Raw genomic sequence first — 25652 nt, forward strand, 5'->3', positions numbered from 1 at the left:
AATCAGTGAATTTTATTCTATCATTTTGTCCCATACTGGAATAAATCATTCACATGATGCAAATAATTCTGGGTTCTTGTCAATATTTCTCTCTATTATATTACTTTACTCTTTCTTGCCATGTCTCAATCATCAAAATATATATGAATGAATGTTGAACTAAGCTAAACTTTGCAGCCAATTTATACTAATGAACATAGGGCTTTTCTTCTTCAGCCAAATTCTGGCACAAAAGTGTGGGGCAGCTGCGGCCAATGCATAGAAACGGTGAGTTCTACGCTTGCCCATTTCATTGACATTGAAATTTGTTACTATTAGCTTCCTTGATTTGTTGGGTGCAACAGATTTATTATTTGAGACAACACAATGTTTCTCTACGGCTAAGAAAATCCAGCTGGTGAGTTGAGTCGATTATGTCCATAAATTTTGTAGCCTTCTTAGTTTGATTACTATTCATTTAATTTGTGGGTTGCAGCAGATCGTTTATTCAAGGCTGCACAATGTTTCTGTGCAACTAAAAGAATCCAGCTGGTGGGTTGAGTTGAATCCATTCATAAATTTTGCAGCTTTCTTAGTTTGGATTGAGTCGTGGAGCTATTGAAAAAGAAAATAATATAATACCTCAGACAACCGCCTCACCCCTGCTGCTAGCTCCTCTTGTTGTCCAGAAAAAGAAAGATGTCGTTTGTTTTTCTTTCTTTCTTTCTTTATGCTGATTTCTTTTGCCTACAGCTATTACCTGGACGTTTTGATTCTTGCTTTCTAATTGCCCTTTGGAATTGCATAATGGTGACCCTGGCAGATGTGTAAGTCTACAAATTACTTGATCAATGATAGTGTAGCAAGGTGGTATAACGTTTATTTGTAAGGTAATTCTTTTTACCTTTTGCATCTACATGCTTCCAGCTGATTATTCTGTTCTGAGCTATCTCACAAGTTTTAGAAATTTGAAGTCCAAAATTGTGAACAATCACCGCCCTGCACCGGCACCACCTTCCTCTCGTGTCGCTACTGCTTGGATTGGGCCGCCATCATGTTGCCGCTGCCCATGGAGGCCAAGCCAGCCCCAGGGAGAGCTGCAGCTACCCGGATCCACCACCATCTGCCTCTTCCTCCTCACTGACCAACCGCCTAGCTGGTAGCTTTTTTCCTCGACCGCCACCTCGCCTGACCCTAGCCACCATCGATTTGTGCATATGTACAATATGCTTTTGTAAATTACGATGTCAACATATATTATAGTGTAAAATTATTCAGCTCCTGTTGCAATGCACGAGCATGTAACTAGTTTATTCTTGAAAATGATAATGGCGGAAATGATTACGATATTGGAGATATTGGAAACTTCGAAAATGAAGTCATCAGAACAGAAACAAGTCGATACGGTCGGGAACCGATAGTTTAGATCGGAAACACCGTCCCGTAGAACATGACTCAAACGGCAAGTATCCATACAATCTTCGATATACGTTTAAGTCTTAACTTGACCATACAACGGCATAACTCATAAGTCGTCGAGATACATTTAAATCTTAACTTAGTATTCGATTAAGTCTTAACTCGAGTATTCGAATAAGTCTTAAGACCATATAAAATACAATATATTCACACTAGATAGTTTATAATTCATTCAATATATTGATACAACAATTCAAAACTATTCCATAAGTACCACAAAATGTACTACAACATTAAAATTACAAAGAACCCATCTATTATATAAAAATTATAAAATGGCTAAGATGCGGCTGGCTATCTTACTACTTTAAGACCTCTTGCTTGGTATATAGTCAAGGCCTAAAAAATTAGAATGATCTGAGTCTAAAAAACTAAATTATTCGGAGTTTACTTGAAAATTTTCAATGAAATATGGTATTTTGAAAATACGGTTATGCTAGATTGTTTTTTATTTTGTTTTCACATTTGTCGGTTCGAAATCGATCTAGTTTTATATAAGTACTAGAAAAATAAGAAAAGATAAAAAAAAATCAGAAAACAATATTGATCGATTCAAAATTTTACCATTACTTTTTCATCCCTACCATCTCTCTATCCTTTCTCCAAGTTTTATTCCCCTTCTCTCTCCAAGTGACCAAGAGCCCAGATAACATTAACATGGACGTCCATGATTTGGATCAGGCAAACTAATTGCCAATTTGCTGGTATGGTTCTTTATTTTAGTTTATTCTGTCCTAATTTAATAGCAAACTAATTGCTATTGTTGGAATCGGCCGTAGAGCATAGCCTACTAGCTAATCAACCTGCACTCTCACGATCGAATCCCAGCTTAATTTGTGGGCGGTGGAAATCGAACGTGTGACTTCCATCGTCGCAGCTACAAAGTTAATACCTGTGACGGTGAGATACGTGCATGCGTCTATAAATTATACTGTTTAAAAAAAACACTAATAGGCATCCTAACCTCTAAGTAGCCCCTTGATTTCCCGTCCAAGTGTGCTGATGCGCCTTTGCCTTTTCCATGGAGTGTGACAATATATAAGCTTTTCCATGCAACTTGTGTACCTAATATCCTGAGAATCGTGCCATCTCCTTCCTCCACCCATGCCACAAATGTGGCCTAAATTTCAGATGTGTTTTTTACAAAAACAAATTCTGGATTTTGATTTTGAAAAAAAATCAAAAGTTGATCATAAATTGAATTAATGGTTGATGAAATATATAATATATATTATACATCCAGTGACAGTCTCAGAACATCATAATAAAATAAAAGCGCTCCAGACCCTATGGATTCTAGCAGTAAACGTATTTTATTTTGAGAAACAGTTTTTAGAATCATTTTATTTATTTCAGTTTATGATTCTAGGGTCTAAAAGATAAGAAAAAGGAGAAACAAGCAGGCTCTTCGTCACTCGGTAACATTCATGTTTCTACACCACTACGTTGCTACTCCAACAGTATGGCATATGTGTGTTACCACCGACGACAACAGTTCGAGTCCCACTTGCTAAATGAGTAGATGTTATTCTATTTGTTGTAGATTTTTCTTTTCAAAATTTGATCCTATATATGATCTGTTTGTTATGTAACATTTGACTGTAAATAACAACAAAACTCATCCTCCCGAAGATAATAAAATTTGTACTGCTAGCTAACCTCTGATTTTGTTACGAGGAATTGGGAATCTAATGGTGCTGGGATGGATCGCAGACGCATCAACAAAACCGCCGGGAATCTTGGCGAGCACCTGACAACGATGTCCTAGAATTTCCCTCTCTTTCACGGTACAATTTTCAACAAATGAGATTAATCTCTAAACCAAATCGTTACAACAGGACAACTCAATTCGATCTGACTAGCACGTTACCAGCAAGATAGAATTAGTAGCCGCTGGCGTTGATCAAACCAGTAGCAAAATAGTAGATGGATCGGCCTTCCTCATTGTTCCCTATGATCCAACAAAACAGAACACATCTCCCTTTGGATGAAATCACTTAGGCCATATAACCCCTAGCCCTTACTCCCTTGTTTCGGTGGTTAGTCTCTACCTTATAGCCTGTGAAATGAATGCAGTCTAGCCAAGCCTCGAAGTCACTTACTCTCTTTATTAAAATGGGATGACAAAAACTGTTTATCCTCTGGACACTTCCTACTCCATTTCCTTAAAAATAAGGAAAAGAGACAATAGAAGAACACCAGGAGACAGCTGTTGAGGCACCTGCCAGGACTCAAGTGCTTGTGTGAATTCCCCAACGGCGAATTAACTAAAATAACGCTTTCAAAGAGTTTTAGAGTGCACACAAGTACTATGTATGTGAATGGTGAGTAACATTCGTCCAATGCTCGATTTCCTGAGATCAAGTTCACCTCGCCTACTTGCTATTTTCTTTCAATATCAGAAGAAGTTGTGTCCGTCCCGAACATCTATTCATCTGATGTTGATACTGATGCGAGCAAGGCGATGAAGTTGGATCAGAAGTCTGATAGGGCTTTAAGAGATAGGGAAAATTCTTTATATCGTTCGAGCTAGCCCCAAGTCGAGCGCAACCCTTGTTCAATTTTTCTTTCTTGGATCGAGCAGTCCGGAGATGCTAGCTGCTAGGAGAGATATGCGAAAGAACTCAACTACGGAACCAGGGTGACCTGTGAAAATACCTCGGTTTCTGAGTCGTGCCATTGAACTCTTTCTTGGCAACTTGGACAACTTAGAATGATGTTTGTCCCACATATCAGACAGAAGGTCGGGTTACAAAATTCTAAAGCTTTCGGCTAAATATGGCAGCTGCCATAGATTCCCTGAATAAAAAAAACAATCAAAGTGTGGGTGATCTCTCCACAATGTTGTCCCTGCAGCTTCGCTGGGCTTTACTCGCGTGGACGCGTGCTTCTATAAGAGAATGATTTCCAAATCATTAGGTTAGCGGCAGGTCTTTCTTCTTTTGGGTGAGCTACAGAGCTTCTCGATTTGGCCCCGGGGATCAAATTGACTATAGAAACATGAGTTTAATTAATCGATTTATTAGTGGTTGCCCTACTGAGACGAGAAAGGAGTGCTGATATTTCCAACGGGTCAATTTATATGGAGCTCGTGAAGACATAATTTCTTTTTATCAAGGGGAAGAATCATGTATCTCGGCCCCCGTAGAGTGACTCAGGGCCAGTGGCGAGGTCTTTATGTGGAAACCTTCACGAGTTCCAACAAAGACTAGGACAAAGCTAGTGAATGGTAGTATTTATATCATTCGTGGGCGCTGCTAATTCCCCAACATGAGCAACACGTCAAACCCTAGTAGCCCTTCCACCCGTGCCCTAGAACACGGTCAGAAGAGGAGGAATTCTACAGAAACTCGATGCACACACAGGGAAAAACGGAATCCCCTGATCACACAACAACACAATCTCACCAGGATCGATAGCCAACACTCAATTTAGGGTAGCAGATGGGATCTCCATCAATCTTTGGGAGAACACCTCCACATGAAGATTCACACTTCGAAAAAAATTGGCCTCCCCATAAAAGGGATGATGGTCCCCTAATATGTGCGCACCAGCACCATGATGCTAGACCAGACATGGACTCGAGTACTCGACCACAACAACAAAGTCCGACTCGACCATATAGCAAAATGATCCAGACTCAACTTTATGATTACAACGTGACACATATGCACACGTATGCACCACACACTCACATATGTACGAGTAAGCTCTTATCACACACCTACAGATAATACCGTTAAAAACACTTATTTTCATATATATTGTGGATATTAGAATTTAAACTCTGGTAGATAAAACCGTACTATCATATAACTCAATTTGGCTAACTATTGGACCCACAAAAGTGCACGCAGTCACACAAACGGACACAACCTGTCTTTAACTCACATATATTAATAAAAAAATAATGCGAACACTTGCTAATTCCTAGGTCTAACTCTCCTAATTAAACTAGCTTCGGTTTCTTCGTCTTATGCAAATTAATTAGCTCCAACAAATAATTTCTTGCATGACAAAACATCTACAACAGCGACATTTTCGTTCTCCTTCAACTTGCCATGATTTACATTAAATCAAATGCTCCAATCTGAAGAAAAATGTTAGAAGGAACATTGCCTGGATTTTTAGACTTTTCAATTGAAATATTCGATCGAGGGATCGATGATCACATCAAACCAGACGTTGTTCGTTCTCTTATTTCTGCTTCCCGTTTGGTAGAGCGAGAGACGAAATATAGTACTCGTAGTCCAGCTGTACCCAGTTGCATGCGATACATCACGATCAGCTCCCGTGGAACGTTCAGCAATGCAATGAGCTAGCCAACTTGCTCGGTGGCCCGATTAATTTGTTCGCGTGTCGTGTACAGGTCATCACGTCGTATTCGATCGGAACAGCACTGTACCGCTGTACGTTCGTATATCTTTCTGACCTACCATGCAACGAAGAACAAAATTAAAGGGAAAAAAAAGGAAAAGAATAATTCAGTTTTGGACTGCCAAGCAAGAATATGTACAAGCGAGATAATTAAGCGAACACATACACAGGTAGGTTGGTCTGATCCATGTTGTGCACGGAAGCTAGACGACGGCTGGCCGGCCGGCCGGCCGGAAGGTCGTGCACAGCATTAACTAACGTGCGCCTCGCGACTGGTTCAGGAGTAGATGATATAATTTGTTCTTAAGAAGATATTTTAGAATGTGTGCCTCCAAATTTTAAAAACTTTGATTATTAATATACACAAAATTATTAGGATTCTATACATGAAAAAAATATGAGTGGGATCATTCATGAAAAATACTTTAAATTTTACTAAAACATAATTATAAAAAGTATAGTAACTGTTGCTGTCATCTAGCTTTATCTGCTTGCTTAATTATGGTTTTGTCACTACCTCATTCTTGCACTGGCTTTGGCTGTCGAAGAAGGTGTGCGTGGGGCAGCAATCAACTACTAGTGTTTTTCGAGAAAGGAAAACCTCTCGCTCAGAAGCAACCACCACGGCAAAAGACTGTCTGACCGAGCACACCTGACGTTCAGTGAAATCATGCAAAGGAAGGAGATGAAAGACTTGAAAGCAACAGAGTACGATTAGTTGCATCTGTGACTGGACACTGGCATGCACCAGCTAACTCTCACATGCTGAAATTACAGCCTCATGCTTTTTACTACTACTTCTATTTCTTTTACTTATTATTTAAAACATCGATACGGTCTTTAATAAACACGTTTAACTATTACTTTTGATAACTACCTCTTAATAAAAATTAGATGATGTTAAAATATTTTTCATAACAAATTCACTATTATTATTTTTATGTACCAAATTCTAATAATTTTGTAGTGGTCAAAATTTTTAAAATTTAACCGCACGACGACATCTATTTAAGAACGAAAGTAGTATAACTTTAAACACCTACTACTATATTAATAACGACGCACTCTGCAGAAACAAGAAGGAAATGGCTGAAAGGAACCGTCACAACACGTTGGGACACCACGATCGATCCATCGTTTCGCAGTAGCCCAAGGACATACGCCGCAACAAGTCAACTTAGGGTTTGTCCTCGATCATATCCTCTGGTCCCCGGTCATGCATGTCTGCAGTCTGCACTGCATGCAGTTGCCCCATCGAGTCCATCTGCGCTTCAGACATGTGAGGACGACGGCCAATCCGGCCATCGGCAACGAGCTAGTCGATAGCAGCTGCAAATCCGGATAGATCGAGAAAGAAGGGGCATGCAGTACGGATCGTCCAGCCATGAATGCCTTGAATGACTGCATGCACCTTGTCTCGTGTGGTTTCATTTGCGTTCAATTCGCAACGGAGAAAAGCTGGGCTGGGTTATTTAAGCTGCTGTTTCTTGGTCCCTTATGAGATGAGTGGTCTTTTTTTTCCCCCGTGTCGTGTGCAGGTTATGCTGTATTATTTTCGTCTTCATCCTTTTCTTTTGCGACGAAGGTTACGACGTATTCGGAATTAACAGCCATTTCTTTACCTAGTATCTTTCGAATTAATCTACTGACGAAACAAAGCAAAAAAAAAAAAAGGGAAAAGAAGATAAAGCACAGCTTACGATTGAGTATTATCACGAGTACGGCCAAGCTATGCAGTGCAGGTACATCTACCTTGCTTAAAGCTTAATAGCTAATTATGGTGTTGCCATTACCTCAGCTCATGCCGCACTGAATTTAGCTGTTGAAAGAAATGGCACGCAGGGGGCAGCAAACGTAGTCAGCTGTTTTTCAAGAAACCATCTTGTTGATGGTGAGCGGCAACGACGGCGGAAGGCAACCTGATCGAGCACCTGACATTCATGTGCAGCGAAGGACCAACCAAAGGTAGAAGAAGAGGAGGAAGAGCAAGGCCTGAAAGCAACGGAGTAGAGAGTACTACTGCTCGCATTTGTGACTGGCAACTGGACACTAGCTAGCTGTGCCTGTGCCCTCACATGCTGAAAAATTCTACTACGAGTGGTACAGTAGATTAGATCACCCATTGATAACGCAAAACAAGGAGGAAATGGCCGAAAGGAACGGAACATTCACAACATACAATGGGACACCATCACCACGATCCCATCGCTCCGCAGTACGTAGGCCAGGGACACATACGCTAATACGCCGCAGCAAGTCAACTAGGGGTTTGTTTGTCCTCTCCTCTGGACCGGATCGAGCTAGTCTGCAGTTTGGACTGCGACGCATTTCCTTCTGGTTCAGATCGACATGAGAGGACGACAACCAATTAATCCAGCCATTGGCAAGGAGTCATGCATGGATCGACGAACGGACAGTACGGATCACCCCGCCATGAATGCCTGCATCTTGATGGTTTCATTTGCGTTCAATTCACAACGGAGAAAAGCTGGGAAGTGTTAAATAAGCTGCTGCTGCTGCTATGTTCTTGGTCCCCAATGAGATGAGCAGTCTCGATCGTCTCAGATCAATCCACCTCGATCCACAAGATGCGCAATGGTACAGTACCGCTACTTTTACATACTCCTAACTGAGCCTAACTTTAGCGACACTGACTAAAGTTTCTCCAACTTTTATTTATGGCACTTGTCTGTATAATTTCATATTTAGTGCTTGCACGAGGATGAGGAGCAAGCACTACTACAAAATAACTCTTCACTGCTGGTTTTAAACCGACTTTTATTGTACGCAACGGATAATGATAGTCCGATTGTTATCATTGCTGACTGTTGTCCACCCGCAATATTGCCATTTTTTAGAAAAAAATTAAAAACCCTGCTAGGCCTCGCCTGCCTCAACCACTGCTCGACGCAGTGCTCCCACAGTCGCTGTCGTCGGGCACCGCCGCTACGGTATTATTGCTCACAAACAATCATAAACAATCGTAGAACACATTCACAGAACATATTTACAGAATATTATAAAAAATCACTCAGAACATATTCACAGAACATTATCAAAAATCACCTAGATTACTCAAAGATTAATTGGTGAGTCATATTCACATAATATTAAAAAAATCACTTAGATTACTTAAAAAACATTCACAAAATTCACATAACATATTCACATTGCCTCCTCCCCCACCATGTACTTCGTCGGCACAGCCACCTTCAGGCATCACCGCCATGTCCACTCATCGCTTCCTGAAGATGAACCAGGTGTCCATCTACGCCGGCACCACCACTAGCTTGATGTCGGCGGTGCGCACCGACCAGCACAGTGAGAGAGAGGATGGTCGAAATAGGGCTAGCTTTGTGGCGGATCTGAGCAAAGCTAGCTTGGGGCTGGGAGGAGCTGCAGCTGCTGCTTCGATCTGCTCAGCAGGGAGAGAGAGAGGGCTTTCAGGATTTGGTTCGTACCGGCATGATCGACAGAACGGTAGGCAGGCATGACGGCGGCGGCTGCGTCCGTCGCCGGCAGAGGGGGGTGCGAGGGAAGCACTCTGGTCGTCTGGCCATCCCAGTTGCATGGGCCGAAAGCCCACTCGTTTCTCCAGTCTTGTGGCCCACATGCCAGTACATGACACCCAGACGACCGCGCGCGAAAATTCCCGCGCAAATGAAGACGGCGACACGGGTCGTGAAGCTCACAGTGGAGCGTGGCACGGGACGAGAGCTTCGGGTGCGTGAAGCCCACGGCGAGCGACCCGACCACTCGACGCTGCGGGTCGATCGAGTTCATCCACAGCGACGACGGCGCCGCGCACGTCGCGTTCACCATCGGCAGGAACTAACTACAATGAAAATCAAAATTGACCAGGCACAAATGATGTAGTGTATTGTTGATGTTCGTCCATACAGCTCAATTTTTGCATCAAATCATTCACTTTTTATTTACGTAATGACATACGAACTAATGGCAAAATTGACACTTTCTACCTCAGCGCTGACTCACCACGCATGAAGTGCTGCTTGTTGCTTTGGGAATTGTTAGTATATCTATCAAATATGCGTACTCGAGGATCTGAGGAAGGTAGTTCTGAGAGAGAGTGTTCGGGGCTGTGAACAGTGACTTCTGAGCATTCGGTTCTCCGAGGATCAAGAGAGTGCGTTTCCGGGAGAGAGTGCTCGGGGAGGTGAACAATGATCCCCGAGCATTCAGTTCTCCGACGGCCTAAGAAGTCCTTCGTCGGTGGCCCTCACAGGAGTCCAGCGGTGAAGTGTCAGCCTGTGAAAGGTCCGATGCCGTATTTAAGAGAGCGCGTGACCTGTCACCTCCAATTGCTCCTGCCACGCTCGGTGTCAGTCCCTGCCACACTCTGGCGGAAGGGCGTGGGGACATTTAATGCACGGGTCCCATCCCGCGTCATCCAGCGCGTCTCGGGATAGCATCGCAAGGCCCGAGGCGCCCCGCCTGCCGCCTTGCTGTGTCAAACGAACAAGACCGGGCGGGCACGCCGCGCCGCTCTGCGGCTGCCCAGTGGGCCCTCTCTATGGCGCCCGTTGCCAGCGCCATCATGACGACCGAAGACAGGGCGGGGGGGGGGGCGTTTTCAACCCCCCGTCACTTCGCGCAGCAGCCCATAATGATCGCCTTTCCATTTATGGCGTCTTGGAACTCATACCCTCCCTTTCGGGGCACGCTACCGCCGGTGGTATTTGAGAGAGCCGGTGGGCACGGATAAAGACAACTGAAGAACTTTCAGAGAACTCGGATACACATTTTCAGAGACTAAAGAACACCTTAGTACAGGCACAAAAGTTGAGACCACCGAAGAACAAGGAGCCCGAAGCTCTAAAATAGACGAACATTCTTGTAACCAGCAACATTCCTGAGAGACATTCTCAGGGTATTTATAGCATCCACACAGGAGTAGAGCGTTACGCTCAGTGCGACCCGAACCTGTCTAAAAATCCCTCCAGTGCATTTACTGCATCCTGCATTCGATCCTTCCACCCCACCTGCCATCGCATTTACATCCATTTATTTCTCCCTCAAATATATTCAGAATCATCCCCCCGCCGAATCTCAAAAGGAGGTCCCTCAGGATCCCTGCGATAGGAGTTCACCCTCCGACATTATCGATCCTGGTAATACTTCCGCTAAAATCCTAACAGGAATAATGCAAAATAAAGGAGAAAGTTTGAGCACTTTTTTTCTGCACAATTTAAAACTAAGCATGGAATGGAAACTTGGTTCTAACTTATCTATCACCTAAGAGCATCTCCGAGAGTCTTTCAATCTTACTCCCAATAGTTAAATTTAGAGAATTTCATTTAAAATCCTAGTTCCAACAGCTTCATAATCCCACTCCCAATATTTACCAACCACTAAAATGCTCTACCACCATCTCCTCCCGCCTCCGCTCCCTCTCCGCCCGACCACCAAGACGAGAAAAGAAATCCTAATCGCTATCGCCGCCGCGAGATCGCTGGGTGCCACCATGTCGACTCCAGTCACCGCCGCGCGCAAGCAGTACTTTGCTACCAATGCAACTGCACCATCCTCCTCGCGGTGGCCGTCGCGGCCGCCGGGAAGCTCTCCTGCCCCGACTACCACGACGACATCATGGAGGAGGTCAGCGTCCCAGCCCCCACCATCACCCCCTCCCCTTCCCGTTCCCAACACCGCCACTACGATCCCCGCCTCCAACGCCGCCCCCGTCGGCGGCGATAGCGGCGTTTACCCATCCCTCTCCTCGTTCTCATCCGCCACGACCTCCCTGTCCCCATCCACTGACTTCTCTGTGATATTAATTTTTTTAAAAATAATATCCTTTGCATCATATTTTATGGAGAGTAAGTTTGAAAAAAAAGAAAACATGCAGCTCATTTATTAATTCGAGTTAAATGCATAGTTAGTTATTTACTAATCCAAAAATCATGAACCAAAATTTTTTAGTCTTCCTACATGATCCTCTATTATTTTCTAAAAATACATGAAATCTTAAAATAGTTATTGTAACATGCAGGATTGAGTAAATATGTTGCATATAGATTAATTCATAACTAATCCATAAAACCCCCAAAATTAGTGAAATTATTTTTATTAGTTTACTTAAATAATTATTTGTTTAGGAAAAATAATGGTAGATATGACAAAGTTAAAATAACATGAGTAAATAAATGAGTTGCATATTTTTCTTTTTTTTCCAAACTTCCTCTTCATAAAATATGATGCAAATAATATTATTTTTGAAAACAAATTTCACAGAAGGTCTTAGAATTGTCTCTAGTTTTTTTAGAATATTTTGTGATTTTTTTATTTTTTGAATTTTTGGAGGGTTTTTTTTGACAAAATCAAACTTTTGGGGTTTTTTCAACAAAACAACTTTTGGGGGGAGAAAGTGAAAATCCAAGTGACTTTTGGGGGCTTTGCATTTTTCTCTTTCAGAAAATATCTATTCACCCCTCTCTAGATGACATCACGTACACTCAGCTACGGAAAAGTGTATTTAGGAGGAGCAGCAGAAAATGAGGGAGTAGCATTATCGCATGATGGCAGAGGCCCGTGAGACGAAGAGGGAGAGGAAGCGCGAGAAGGCGCGTCTAGCGTGTGACGTAGGACCAGAAGCAGTGAGGAAGGGAAAATATTCACGTTGTACTCAGTAGACCAGATGTTGTAATCTTATTGTTTATATTCTCTGAGGCATGTTAGATTTAGACGCTGTACTTGTTTATATTATAATGATCGTGTACCATATATACTAATGCCGTATATATCACAGTTCACATTAAAATCACCGTGTTCAACTTTTCGTTTTCATCAAATCCGGATATCCAAAATATTGCACAAACATCTAATGACACTGGATGATTTGACAAAAAAAATGTGACGCGTGAACATCAATACTATCTCAAATTAAATTAATTCGGTCAAAACAAGTTGTTACCTATTCATTAGACGACACCTTTGCCATCACATTCAATGAGCGAGAAAAAAGTGTCACCTGTTCACTGGGCGATAGCAAGATCTTGTTCGATAAACAGATGACACGTGTCACGTACTTAAATTTTTTATTCACTGATAGCCGGGGTCCACAAGTGTCGTTCGAGTTGCGGTAGCCTATTGTTGTATTTTTTTAAATGGCTATGTAATTTTACAAATATTAAAAAAATTAATATATGGAAGAGCTGTTGGGCTGGTACCGAAGAGCTGTTTTTGGTTGGGCCGATATCGAAAGCTCATTGTTTGGTTAGGCCTTAGCTTGGTGGGGATGTTACCCGCACCATCTCATCTCCACAATTCTTCTAGCTGCTGCTGCATGCCGATCACCTGTTTCAGTCAAATCCAGACATGATGCGACGCATATATCCTACCTGATCGATGCCTTGGTGGCTAAGATCTTATTGATCACCTGCAGTAAGCGCGTGTTATTATAGCTTGCAACCGGCGATGTTGCACGTATCTCATCTGACTGCTTCAAACACCGAAATTCAGAAGGCCGCGTGTTCCACTTTCTACCTACAAATGCACGGTCACGGAATAGTCCAATCCCGGCCACGGTAGGATGAACTTAACTCGAAAGTGATAGCCCCTCGCTGGCCTCATGAACCATTTTTTGAAACGAAATATCCTTGGACGACGATACCAAGTAAACACTTTTCAACCGTGCCTAATCTAGCTAGATCGCCGTTCCATCCGTGAGTTTTTTTTTCCTCTCTCGCTCCGTCGTCGTCTTATACATTTCACAATCGATTCTATTCTGGAATTCATAGATTCTTGATCCACGCCCCTTTTTTTTTCCAGGAACCGGACAAGCTCGACGCCGCGCCGTGATGGCATGTGATGATGTGCGGGCGTCGGCGCTGCACGAGGAGGCTGTCCCGGTGAGGGGACGCCGCGCCGTCGGAAATCGCATGCGCCACCAGTGACCCGGGTGGAGAGAGATCCGCTCGCTGCCTGCTGCACGCGCTCTTCCGGATTGTGATCGTGGTTATTTTTCTTATCAGCAGTTTTTGTTTTTTAAAAAGTTGATAAGCTGAAATAAATGTTGGCTTATGACTTTTTAATAAGCTAGTTTATAGTGAAATAAACTAAAAGTTGATAAGCTAATTGACACCAATTTTTATAAAAAACTGGTATGCTGAGAGTCTAAAAATTAAATCTATAAACTAATTGTTTTTCTTAGAATCTATAAATAATTTTTAAATAATACTAATAAATTTTAGCCGTATCAAACAGAACTAGCGGTGCATGCACATACCTACAGCCTCGTCAGATTTGGCCACATCTGCTGCTTTATTCCCTGACCCTTTTTCTCCCAAGCTCGTGTGCTGTGTCCACCGCTACTCGCCCATCGTCACTGTGCTAGATGCCCAGCTTTAACTCATCTGCATGGTCGGACCGGATGTTACTCTCTCTTTTTTAAGCAATGCCGGGTGCTATTTTTTAGTAGTGTTTTTTGTCCCAGAAATTCTTGCGCATGAATGAATTTTGGCACAAAGTAACCTCACATATATGCTAGCGGCACAGGAGGAGATGAATACATGCATGGTCCCCAGTGGACCCAGGTACAATCACCAAAAGTTTGATCGAGTGCTCCTGTCTTTAAGGAAATCGAAGGTGGTGGTTCAATCATCAACAGAACTTAGGGATCCAATCATTCGGGCAGCTGGTCATATATAACTAGTACTCCATGAAGTTGCGCTACAGCTAACCAGGACTTGCGCTGCTTCTCTGCCTTAGTTTTTACTACTTTTTATGTGGTATAAAAGTAGCCCCTTTATATATTAGTTTCTATATCAACGCTACTATGCTGCTATACGTACGACCAATTTGTACAACCGAGTTACTAACGCAACGGCGAAACCAGCGCGCGTGATGTTGTGAGCCGCAACGAGACTTGCGTACGTGAAGCAATTACAAGCTGATCGGAGATAGCTAATTTGTACAACCGCAATCAATCAGTAGCAGACACAGAAAAAAATAATTAAATATTTTATTTGTCAGATTAAAAGTTCAGATGTCCAACTTATTAAATTAGAATCGTCATATGAACCTGATATATATGATAAATTATTAAAAAACAAAAAAATTACCTGATATCTTATACATCTTTATAAGGCCCTCTCCAACAGGATCTGTAAATTTAAGGATTCTCGTGCTACAGTACTTTGCGGGGTACTGTACCCCTAGAAATTCGTGCTACAGTACTTTGCGGAGGTACTGTAGTACTAGAAATTCGTCTCCAACAAAATCTGTACCCAGTGATACAACACTGCTACAGTGTTAGTGATAGGGGATGCTGTAATAATATTTTGAGAATGAAAATTTGTGGTAGTTGTTGGAGATGATCTAAAGTGGATCTGTCCCTAACCGCAACTACGGAACCAGCGGATGCGTGATGTCATGAGTCAGCATCAAGACTTGGTCGTAGCGCGTGTAACTTTCACACGAATCCATACACGAGGTCTTAGGAACTAGGATAAATTCATGTGACTAATTTCCTTCCCATGACCCATTTTTTCAATTCCATTCATGTTTTTTTTATATTTCATTTATGTGCACTTTCCCGGCCATCCCCCAAACTAGGCCGACGTGCTCCCTTCTATCATAAATAGATATTATTTTGAAAAATGTTTGATCAATTTTTAAAACTTTAACTAACAATAACTTTCAAAATATTTAGTTTAAAAATATTAAAATTATAGATTTGTTTTAAAAATGCTTCCATAATATCATAAATTTAAAAATATATTCTAATAAAAAATAGTGATCAAAACTATGTATTTGAGACAATATCTTATTCAAAATAGTATGTATTTATAATCTAATGGAGTATTGATTATTGAATACGATACGATGTTTATGCAATTATGCGTAGATCTGACAAATTGGAGATACAGTCCGCTTAACAAATCGATCAGGTCGGGGTTTGTTAAATACCCAAAAAGGCAGGGTGTAAAGTGTAAAAGAGGAAGAGCCCGCGTGCCACGTCAGTGGGCGGCGCCGGGTCGCTGCTGGCCGCCCACCTTTCGGCTGGCTCCCAACCGACCCCGATTTGAGACGAGATAGCACTCACAGGCAGGTGGGCCCGATAGCTATGTGGCCCCACGTGCACGTTCCAATCCAGCATGCGCGGCCTACGGTCGCCTCGCCGGTATGGGTCCCCCCGTTCATGTTGCGCTCGTGGATTTTCTACGCACTCGGCTGCCAGCCGTCCTGTGGTCCATTCGCATTGGATCACTCAAGCGGAGTTGGTTTTATACGCAGTCCTTTTTTTAATCATTATTACTCCATTACTCCTTTTATTTCTGATAATCACCTATGACAGCCGATTTTTAATACTGTAACCCCGAAGCAATTGGAAGCTTGAATTCATTTCGATGCGGCACATCAATATGTACTCGTGCATAGTCAGGCCAAAACTCTGTTTGAAGTGCATCCAAAATGTACTGTATATACTGCTGATATACGCATACGTATATACGGTGGCCGTACTCTTCGCCTTTTCGAAAATTACGATCACCCACCTGCCAATAAAAGACCACGCCTTCGTGCTCCTCCCGTCTCGCCCCTTTCCTCTTTCTCCTCCGCCACCGCCGACGCCGACGCCGACGCCGGCCGCCGCGTGAGCCCCCGGCGCTATATCGACGGTCCGTGCTCCCCTCCTCTTCCTCTCTCTTCTCGATTAGATTCGAGCTTCTCGGTGTCCTTCCGTGCCTCTCTTCCTCGGGTGCCGTGCAGCCGTATGCGCCCTCGTCCCCCCACCCCCGTGCGCCGCCGGCGTGGGGTGGAGATCCGTCCCGACCTGTGTTTGATTCCTTATTTTGTTTGTTGCGATGCCCTAGCTTGCTTGCACGTTTTGTTCTGCGGAATCTTTCCTACGGCGTGAACCCTGAAATCCAAATCTTTCTTTCTGGGATGGATCGCTCGGTTCGTTGCGGTTTGTTTGCTGCCTGGTGGAGTGATAAAACCAGTTTTTTCCCCTTACCCAAAACATAATTTTTTGGGTGTTCAGCTGAACCCCATGCCCCCACGTTAATCCGCCCCTGATACTGTACGCTGTGCGATCTGTAGTAATAATTGTAGTATTGAGTCTTAGATGGCCCCAAGGAAGCCAAGTTAGCGCGCACATCAATCAATTTCGCCCCTTGGTACAGTAACATTGCTGCCCTGCTAGTTATCCTATCCCATTTAATGCTCCTGTTTCGATCTCTACCGGAATTCTGAGGCATAATATGGAAAACATAGGCCGATTGGGGAGGGTTTTGCATGGCATGCTCAAGAATCTGCATTGCTTGATTCTGCAGTATGGCAAGCGTTTGCTTGTCCTGCTGTAAAACTTGATGGTCTGGTCCTTCAATCCCTAAATAGTCTTGTTCTGCCGATGTTACGCGCTGAGTTCTTATACTAAGCTTTCTGTGTCCAATTTTGCTCTTGGAGAAATCCTGGAGCCTGGAGGCGGGCGATGTGCTGCAATCATACTCTTTTTTTTTTTTTTTTGCTTTCAGATTTAGTTTTTGCTTTCTGAGTTTAAATGTGATGGTTTATACTTCATACATTCGTGTCCTGCAGAGCAGAAATGGGGGATGCGTGTTTCTCAGCACAGCTCATCGATGGAGATGGGGTCTTCAATGTCTCTGGACTGGAGAACTTCATGAAGGAAATTAGATTGGGTGAATGCGGGCTCTCATATGCTGTTGTATCAATAATGGGCCCGCAGAGTAGTGGTATGGTGTTTCTCCTTTCCTCATTGTTTCGATATTGTTTAATGAATACTTTATTTTGTCTGATTACACCTCTGGTTCCAATGTTTTTTGCAGGGAAGAGTACACTTTTGAATCATCTTTTTGGTACCAATTTTAGGGAGATGGATGCTTTCAGAGGAAGGCATGCTACTATTCTTTTATATTTCTGTGCCTTCTCTCAGCACAAACTTTCCTTGCTCTGGTGGAGCCTATTCATATTCTGTAACTTCACTAGCACTTCTCGAAATTTTCAGGTCACAGACAACCAAAGGTATATGGTTGGCGAAGGCCCAAAACATTGAACCATGCACCCTTGTGATGGATTTGGAAGGCACTGATGGAAGAGAGAGAGGAGAGGTAATGAAATGAACATATCTCCAATTTGGAGTTGATTTGAACCTGTGTTACCAGTGTCACCAAAACACATGCTTTAACACCTTGTTTCTGCGACCCTTTTATAGAAACAAAGATTTTTTTTTTTGGCATTCCGTACTTCATATCTAGGCATCCTGGGTCTAGCTAGGGCATCTTGAATAAGCCAGCATGTTTTTGCATTCAACTTATAAGCTTAAGCCTATTAGATTCTCCCCATTGATTTTAGTTCAGATAATTTTGTACTCCTAGTGGAAGGAAGACTCTGGCTTGTTGAATAAGCCTAATAACATGCTGCCTGTTGCATCCTCCCTGCAGCTTATAATCTCACAAGCTGAAGCTAAAATTTATTCAAAGTTACCCTTCTGAATGCTTATGGGTGTCAGGGCTATGAGACGATTGATAGCTATTACATTTTCTGTTACGGAGCTTTTCCTCCACATTGTGCTTATATGATGCCTAATTCATCTACATGAAATTTCAGGATGACACAGCCTTTGAGAAGCAAAGTGCGTTATTTGCTTTGGCTGTTTCGGACATTGTGTTGATCAATATGTAAGTTTGTTTCACTAAGTGATGGATGTTGGACCTATTATTCCCTTTGTCCAATTCAGTGATTCTTTTGTTTTCCTTCGTAGGTGGTGTCATGACATTGGCAGAGAACAGGCTGCAAACAAGCCCCTTTTGAAGACAGTTTTCCAGGTTAGTTTGTTAGTACCTCAGTTTTAATTTTGGCATATTTTGTTTATGCTTTATTCCCCCAGTGGCATGGGAGGCATTATTATATCCTCAGGAATTGTCCATGTGTAGGTCATGATGAGGTTGTTCAGTCCTCGCAAAACGACATTGTTATTTGTTATTCGCGACAAATCTAGGGTGAGGGCTTGCTATTCCGAAATTTTGGCTGCTTAGAACTACAATACTTTGCCGATCAACTATCAGCATTCTTGGTTTATCCTTTCCAAATCTAATGTCTGCACTTTTTTTGTTTCAAACAGACACCCTTAGAAAATCTTGAACCTATTCTAAGGGAAGATATTCAGAAGGTATGTGTTTACTTGATAGTCTGTTTTGTGATGTGCCCTTTTTTATTTTTAGTGGCTGAGCTCTTTTTATTTTTCTGCAGATATGGGATGCTGTTCCTAAACCTCATGCCCATAAAGAAACTCCACTTAGTGAATTTTTCAATGTAAAATTCGTAACTTCTCTCTTCTTGCTAACATGTTTGCTTGATTTACACACAGTCAAGTGCATTTATTTTCCACGTCCAGGTACAAGTTGTGGCGCTGTCCAGTTATGAGGAAAAAGAAGAGCTATTCAAAGAGCAGGTTGGTATATATAAAATGCAAATTGCTAAATTTGTGCTCATTGCTGATCATCCTAGGATTATATCTGATAGTAAATCATTTTTTTTTTCTGAAGGTTTCCGATTTAAGAGATAGGTTTCAGCATTCTATTGCACCCGGTGGACTTGCTGGAGACCGGCGTGGTGTTGTCCCAGCTTCAGGCTTTTCTTTTAGTTCACAGCAATTTTGGAAAGTCATCAAGGAGAACAAAGACCTCGATCTTCCTGCTCATAAAGTGAGTACCGTCCATTGTTTTTCATTTTGAGCTATCTACATCATGTATATCGACATATATTTTACGCTTCGATCCAGGTTATGGTGGCTACTGTACGTTGTGAGGAAATCGGTAATGAGAAAGTTGCCGATTTTTCAGCTGATGAGGTGAGTATATTTCATATTATGCTTGATATATCTTTCAATGTTCCATGCATAAACTGATATTAAATGTTTTTTATATTTGAAGGAATGGCGGCAATTTGAGGAGGCCGTTCAACATGAGTATGTTTCTGGGTTTGGGAAGAAGATCAGCAGCCTTCTCGATAGATGTTTATCAGAGTGAGTTGTAGCGTTCTTATTAGTAATCTGTTATTTTATTATGGTTGTAGTATTTCACGAAGTTTAGAAAACTTTCAAGGACTTTCTGGTTACTGACCTTTGCCAATTGAATTGTTAGTTTGTTTCTAGTTGAGTTAGGTCTACCCAAGTCTATCCAAGAGAGAAGAATGTCATAGGTTCCAATAGAACTCGCAGAACCGAATAATTACTGCAAAACAGCGAAGTCCAGGACCAGGTCCTGGTTTGAGATCCTTTCTAGTTTGTTTCCTGCTAGCAAAGATGAACTTAACATGACAAGCAGGTTTGGGTGAGGAAAAATGGGAAAACACTCTATCAAGCATATGTATTTGTTGCAGATGAATTAAGTAGTTTATCATCCATCAGAAATGAAAACCAAGCTGATTTCTTGGCATAAATAATGAAAGTATCTAGAAAAGTAAACATTGCCTCTAATGATTTGTTATTCTTCAATTGCAGGTATGACATGGAGGCTATTTATTTTGATGAAGGTGTCAGAAGCTCAAAAAGACAACAACTTGAGTCTAAACTCTTGCAGGTTCCCCCATGCTTGAGCTTTTATCTCAGACACTTGATTCGTTGTATGAAATGAATTGCCCCTCCTCTCACTTCCTAACAAGTACTACCTCTGTATATAAATGTCCTCACGTCCTAACACTCACCCCATCTGTATATAATATTATTTTTTATGCTGAACATACAAGTATTACACCCATTTTGGTCAATCTAGATAAAGTTCATATTGGTAATTAAAGTTAAAACATTTGACTGCGAAATGACATGCATTTATATGAAGATGGATTGATCAACAGTTGACACAGGTATTTATTCATAAACCATACTAGTATTCTTTAGTCTGGACTCTGGAGTTTAACATGGGGCACGAATATCGATGCTCACTTCCTGACTGCACTACGGGTTTTTTTTAACTGATTAGTCGAAGGGTGGAAGCTGTTTATAAAAAAAACTGATACTTAAATTATGTCCAACTTGTGTATTCATTTTTGTGGCATTAGTTCTATTTTTTTTATAGATTTCTTACAATCCCAACTGAAAATTTTAAATTTTTGATGTTATAGCTTGTACTGTTTATTGTTTCAATTGTGGTACAATTATTTTGGATGACTTTCTTCTTACACCAATGCCTTTCTTGTCTCGTATAGCTTGTCAATCCTGCCTACCAGTCTCTTCTGGGTCATTTACGGACTAGAACTTTTGAAGCATTTAAGGAGTCCTTTGACAAGGCCTTAGAAAAGGAGGGATTCGCTGCTGCTGCTCGTGATTGTACTCAGAATTTCTTGGAGAAGTTTGATAAAGGATCTGAAGGTATGTTTTCAGGAATGTTAGTCATTTGCTTCTCTTGTTTTGGGTAGTGCTCCACCTCTGTAGGAACATACTTATGTTGAGAACCAGTTAACTCTGGGATCTATTGGAGAATCGGTTTGTATAATATAGTGGTGCACCTTTCTAGTCCAGAAGTACACAAACTAACTACCTACAAGAACTATTTATTCCAAACCAATTATTCAGAAGAGCTAACCATTCAGCAATAGTAACTGGATATCTTCCTGGTGTTCACCGTTCAAGTATGAAAATAATTTATCATTTAAACTCCTTGAACGGACAGTTACATTTCTGGTTCCTGCTGGCAAATGTACCAGCCAGCTGAGATATGAAACAGGCTGTAAATACTAAATAGATTTACAACAAAATAATAGACTTTCAATGAAATAATGCCAATTTTCTGTTGGTATCGCTTAAAAATGACGACACTTGTCAGACACCAAATGCAATATTTATTGGCCACTTCTGCACATTTGCGTAAACTCTTACTCTAAAGAATGTTATTTGTTAGTATGCACCTTGCTCCTTTTCTACCTAAATGCAAGTTTTATTTCATACGTGTATATTCTTTTACAGATGCTGCTATTCAACAAGTGACATGGGACCCCTCAAAAGTTAAGGATAAGCTTAAGCGTGACATTGAGGCACATACGGCTTCAGTTCGTGTGACAAAATTATCTGAACTTTGTGCCAAATATGAGGTTGCTCCTTGTTCACATTCATTTGTTTATGACACGGCGCAGACCATGGACCATTGTCTAATCTTAGATATGTTGTTTCAGGCACAACTTACCAAAGCTCTGGCAGAACCGGTTGAAGCTCTTCTAGATTCAGCCAGTGAAGATACCTGGCTAGCTATCAGAAAGCTTCTTCAACGTGAGACAAAAGCTGCTGTTTCGGGTCTTGAATCTGCTCTTTCAGCTTTTGAACTTGATGAAGCAACTGAGAAAGAAGTACTTGCGAAGCTGGAGAAACATGGGAGGAGTGTTGTTGAATCAAAGGCAAAAGAAGAAGCTGGAAGGGTCTTGATTCGCATGAAGGACAGGTGAGCTGCGCTCCATATCTACAACTCAAAAGAGACATATATCTTCTATGCAAAGACTAAACTGAAATAAATGTGCAGGTTCTCGACACTATTTAGTCGTGATGCTGACTCAATGCCAAGGGTGTGGACAGGAAAGGAGGACATAAAAGCTATTACTAAAACTGCTCGTTCAGCTGTATGTCAAATGTTAATACTATATTTGAAACTGAAAGAATTGTTTTAGGAACTGAAACTTATTAATTTTCCCATTTTATTACAGTCCATGAAGTTGCTTTCTACAATGGCTGCAATTCGGTTGGACGAGGATGGTGACAACATTGAGAACACTCTTTCCCTTGCTCTTGTTGACACTGCGAGGCCTGGGACTACAGATAGGAGTATCCAATCATTTGATCCACTTGCCTCCAGCTCATGGGAAAGGGTAAGGAAGCTCATATTCATGTTTCTTTGCTGAAATAGCACTCAGTTCTTACTCCTTAGCATCTTCTTTAATCACACGAACCATATATTTTGCTGAGGAGATGCCATTCATGAGCAGGTTCCCGAGGAAAAAACTTTAATCACCCCTGTCCAGTGCAAAAACTTGTGGAGGCAATTTAAAGCTGAAACTGAATATACAGTCACTCAGGCCATAGCTGCGCAGGTATCACCACAAGATCCATTTCAAAGTTTACTCAATATGTGCTATCGAAACCTGTTGTGTCTGTCATTTCAAAGTCCTATATTTTGCTCATTACTTCTGAGTTTTTTTGGGAAATGAGATCGATACACTTAGTATAATCATATAATAAGATCTATATGCTAAACATTTACTGTTACCTTCATTAGGAAGCAAATAAGAGGAACAACAACTGGCTGCCACCTCCATGGGCACTTGCTGCAATGGCTATCCTTGGATTCAACGAGTTTATGACATTACTGAGGTATTTTCTTTTGTCTGCCAAGTCATACATGAAAGTAAGTTGAGGTATCTACACTTTTGATCTGGCTGACTTTTTACTTGAATAACAGGAATCCACTTTACTTGGGTGTCATATTTGTTGCTTACCTTGTTGGGAAGGCCATTTGGGTACAGTCGGACATTGGCAGGGAATTCCAACATGGATTTGTGAGTATTCAGACCACTCTTTTTCAAGCCACCTGAAGGTTGTCTAAACTGACATCTATGTTTCCAATGTTACTCAGCTTCCTGCCATCCTTTCACTGTCGACAAAATTTGTTCCCACAATAATGAACATTCTGAAGAGATTAGCAGATGAGGGTCAAAGACCTGCAGCCCCAGAGAGGCAAAGAGAGATGGAACTCCAGCCAAAATCCACGAGGAACGGTTCTTCATACAGCAACGTGACATCCACAGGGTCATCCAGCATAACATCCTCAGAGCAAGGGCCTGAACATTCAAGCCCGGTGGCACAATGATTTGGTCGATCTTTTCACTTTTGGCCAAAAACCAACCTTAGCGGTTGAGGATGCAGATGGCTTTGAGCCTAGGAGATTGAAGTGCGCTGCGGTTTTTGTAAGCTTGCCCTTCCCAAACTGATGTATGCACATCACATGGCGCTGTCCACCTTGGTTATTTAAGGAATTTTGGGGCTGGGAGTTGTTTGTAAGAACATGTAGAATAACTTTATTCCATTTTTCTGTAACATCTTATATGATGGTTGTATCGAAGATTGTGGCCCAGGGCAGGGTAACACAGATATCCTACACAGTGATAGTCGGTTGCATAGTTGTGAGAGATGTAAATTTATTGGAACTGCTGTCATATTGCTTTGGATTATTACTGGTTTTCTTGAATAACACAGGAGCTTTCCTTTTTTTAGATAAAGAGTACAGGAGCTTTCCTAAATGACACATGAACGCACTGTGACCTCGTGAGCTGTTTGCAGTTGAATTGGTATTGACACAAGCATGGGGCGTGAAGGAACTTGGTGTGAAAAACTGAATACCGTTTGCAGTTGTCGAGCATTCACATGGGCTGTGTTCAACGGTCCAACACATCACATGTGTAGTCGTCGGTGGGATCAGTGATTTTTACGAGGTGAATTAAGATATTTAAAATTATTCAGTTTTAAAAACTTTATAAAGTTTTATATTATTCAGTTTTATTTTTTTTATCTAAGTGTGTTTTATATTCATCTAGTGTATCTATTTTACTGTTTAAAAAGTTCATACTTATAGCTAATTTTAATAAACTACTCTATGAAGGTAAACATATAAGGATATATTGTAAGAAGTAAATGCGAAAATGTATAAGATAGGGAGAGTAAATTTGGCATAAGAGATTTTTATTCTGTGATATCGATGATATAAATGTCACATCTAGTCTATGTTGGAGTAATCACCTAGGCTATAGCTCTCAGACAGCATCCGGTCATGACCTTTGAGCCACTTAGATCTCAAGTAGGTTAAGCTACCAAGATAAGATCTCATCACAAAGTCTTTCTTCCGGTCACTTATCGTCGTCATCACTTCGGAGCTTAAGCCACCAAGACAAGTATCTTTACGTCCCTGTATAAGAGTCTTGTCGCTGATCCACACCAAGTTAGAGGGTCAACAAGTATGAGCCACTAAGGTTTAGGGTGCCGGTGAGTCAAGACTCCAAAGTACCGGCGTACTATTTGGTACAAGTTAGAATTACTCATTAATCCACTCTTTACGCAGTAACATCTAGTAACACTTCTCTCTAGTGCTATTAGTATTAATCACTCCCTAATCTTATGCTTAATTATTTGATGATCATTTTAAGCACTTTGATAGCTTAAATGTCTTCTCAAATGTTTATAAACTTCCCTGGACTCCAGCACACTTAGATGGTTGAGTGGAGGGATATTTATAGCATCAACCCACAAACTAGCCGTTGCTTCAACGGCTCAAACAGACTGTGAACACCGAATGATCCGACGTCAACATCAGTACAAGCACTGGACCATCCGGTGTGTACAACAGTACAAACTAGCCGTTAGAACTTCACTCAAATACATCTATGAATACCAGATGTTCCGATTTTAACATCAACTCAATCACCGAACTATGCGGTGTGTAGACTTGAACTTGACCGAGCAACTTCTCACTGTTCATTGTCCGGAGTGTATAACCCATCTGATCACCGAAATCCAGTATGTACAACTTCTATCTTTAACAGTTACAGTCTCATCAGGAACAAATGCTCCGATGAGTTCTCCTCTGTATGCATCAGACCATCCGATGTGTAGAATTCCTTCTGCCACCCAGAATCATAACTCGTGTAAAATGCTCCGGTGTACAAAAATACTCAGGTGAGTATGAACACCGGATCATCCGATGTATTGAACAGAATATTCTCTTCTGAGTTAAATACTTCGGTGTATACAAATGCTTAAACACCGAACCATCCAGTGAGATAATTTTTTCTGAGATTTT

General features: G+C 41.6%; 1 protein-coding gene across 2 annotated transcripts; it reads left to right on the plus strand.

Annotated features, from left to right (window-relative positions):
* Positions 1 to 16314: 16314 nt before the first annotated feature.
* LOC133905124 (protein ROOT HAIR DEFECTIVE 3) lies at positions 16315 to 24078 on the plus strand. 2 transcript variants are annotated; one of them, XM_062346838.1, is made up of 23 exons: positions 16315 to 16475; positions 17398 to 17552; positions 17646 to 17712; positions 17825 to 17927; positions 18427 to 18497; positions 18581 to 18644; positions 18753 to 18818; positions 18941 to 18988; positions 19069 to 19131; positions 19214 to 19270; positions 19365 to 19523; positions 19601 to 19669; positions 19752 to 19843; positions 20321 to 20399; positions 21025 to 21187; positions 21782 to 21906; positions 21988 to 22250; positions 22329 to 22425; positions 22510 to 22671; positions 22789 to 22893; positions 23079 to 23173; positions 23262 to 23358; positions 23436 to 24078. In XM_062346838.1, the coding sequence occupies exons 2-23, from the start codon at positions 17405 to 17407 to the stop codon at positions 23667 to 23669; spliced, it is 2427 nt and encodes an 808-aa protein (XP_062202822.1). In that variant the 5' UTR covers positions 16315 to 16475; positions 17398 to 17404; the 3' UTR covers positions 23670 to 24078. The 2 variants fall into 2 exon arrangements, with proteins under 2 accessions (XP_062202822.1, XP_062202829.1); XM_062346845.1 differs by having other exon boundaries at positions 16323 to 16475; positions 17403 to 17552.
* The last annotated feature ends 1574 nt before the right edge of the window (positions 24079 to 25652 follow it).

This window comes from Phragmites australis, chromosome 2, assembly GCF_958298935.1.
Source record: "Phragmites australis chromosome 2, lpPhrAust1.1, whole genome shotgun sequence".
Lineage (NCBI taxonomy): Eukaryota > Viridiplantae > Streptophyta > Magnoliopsida > Poales > Poaceae > Phragmites > Phragmites australis.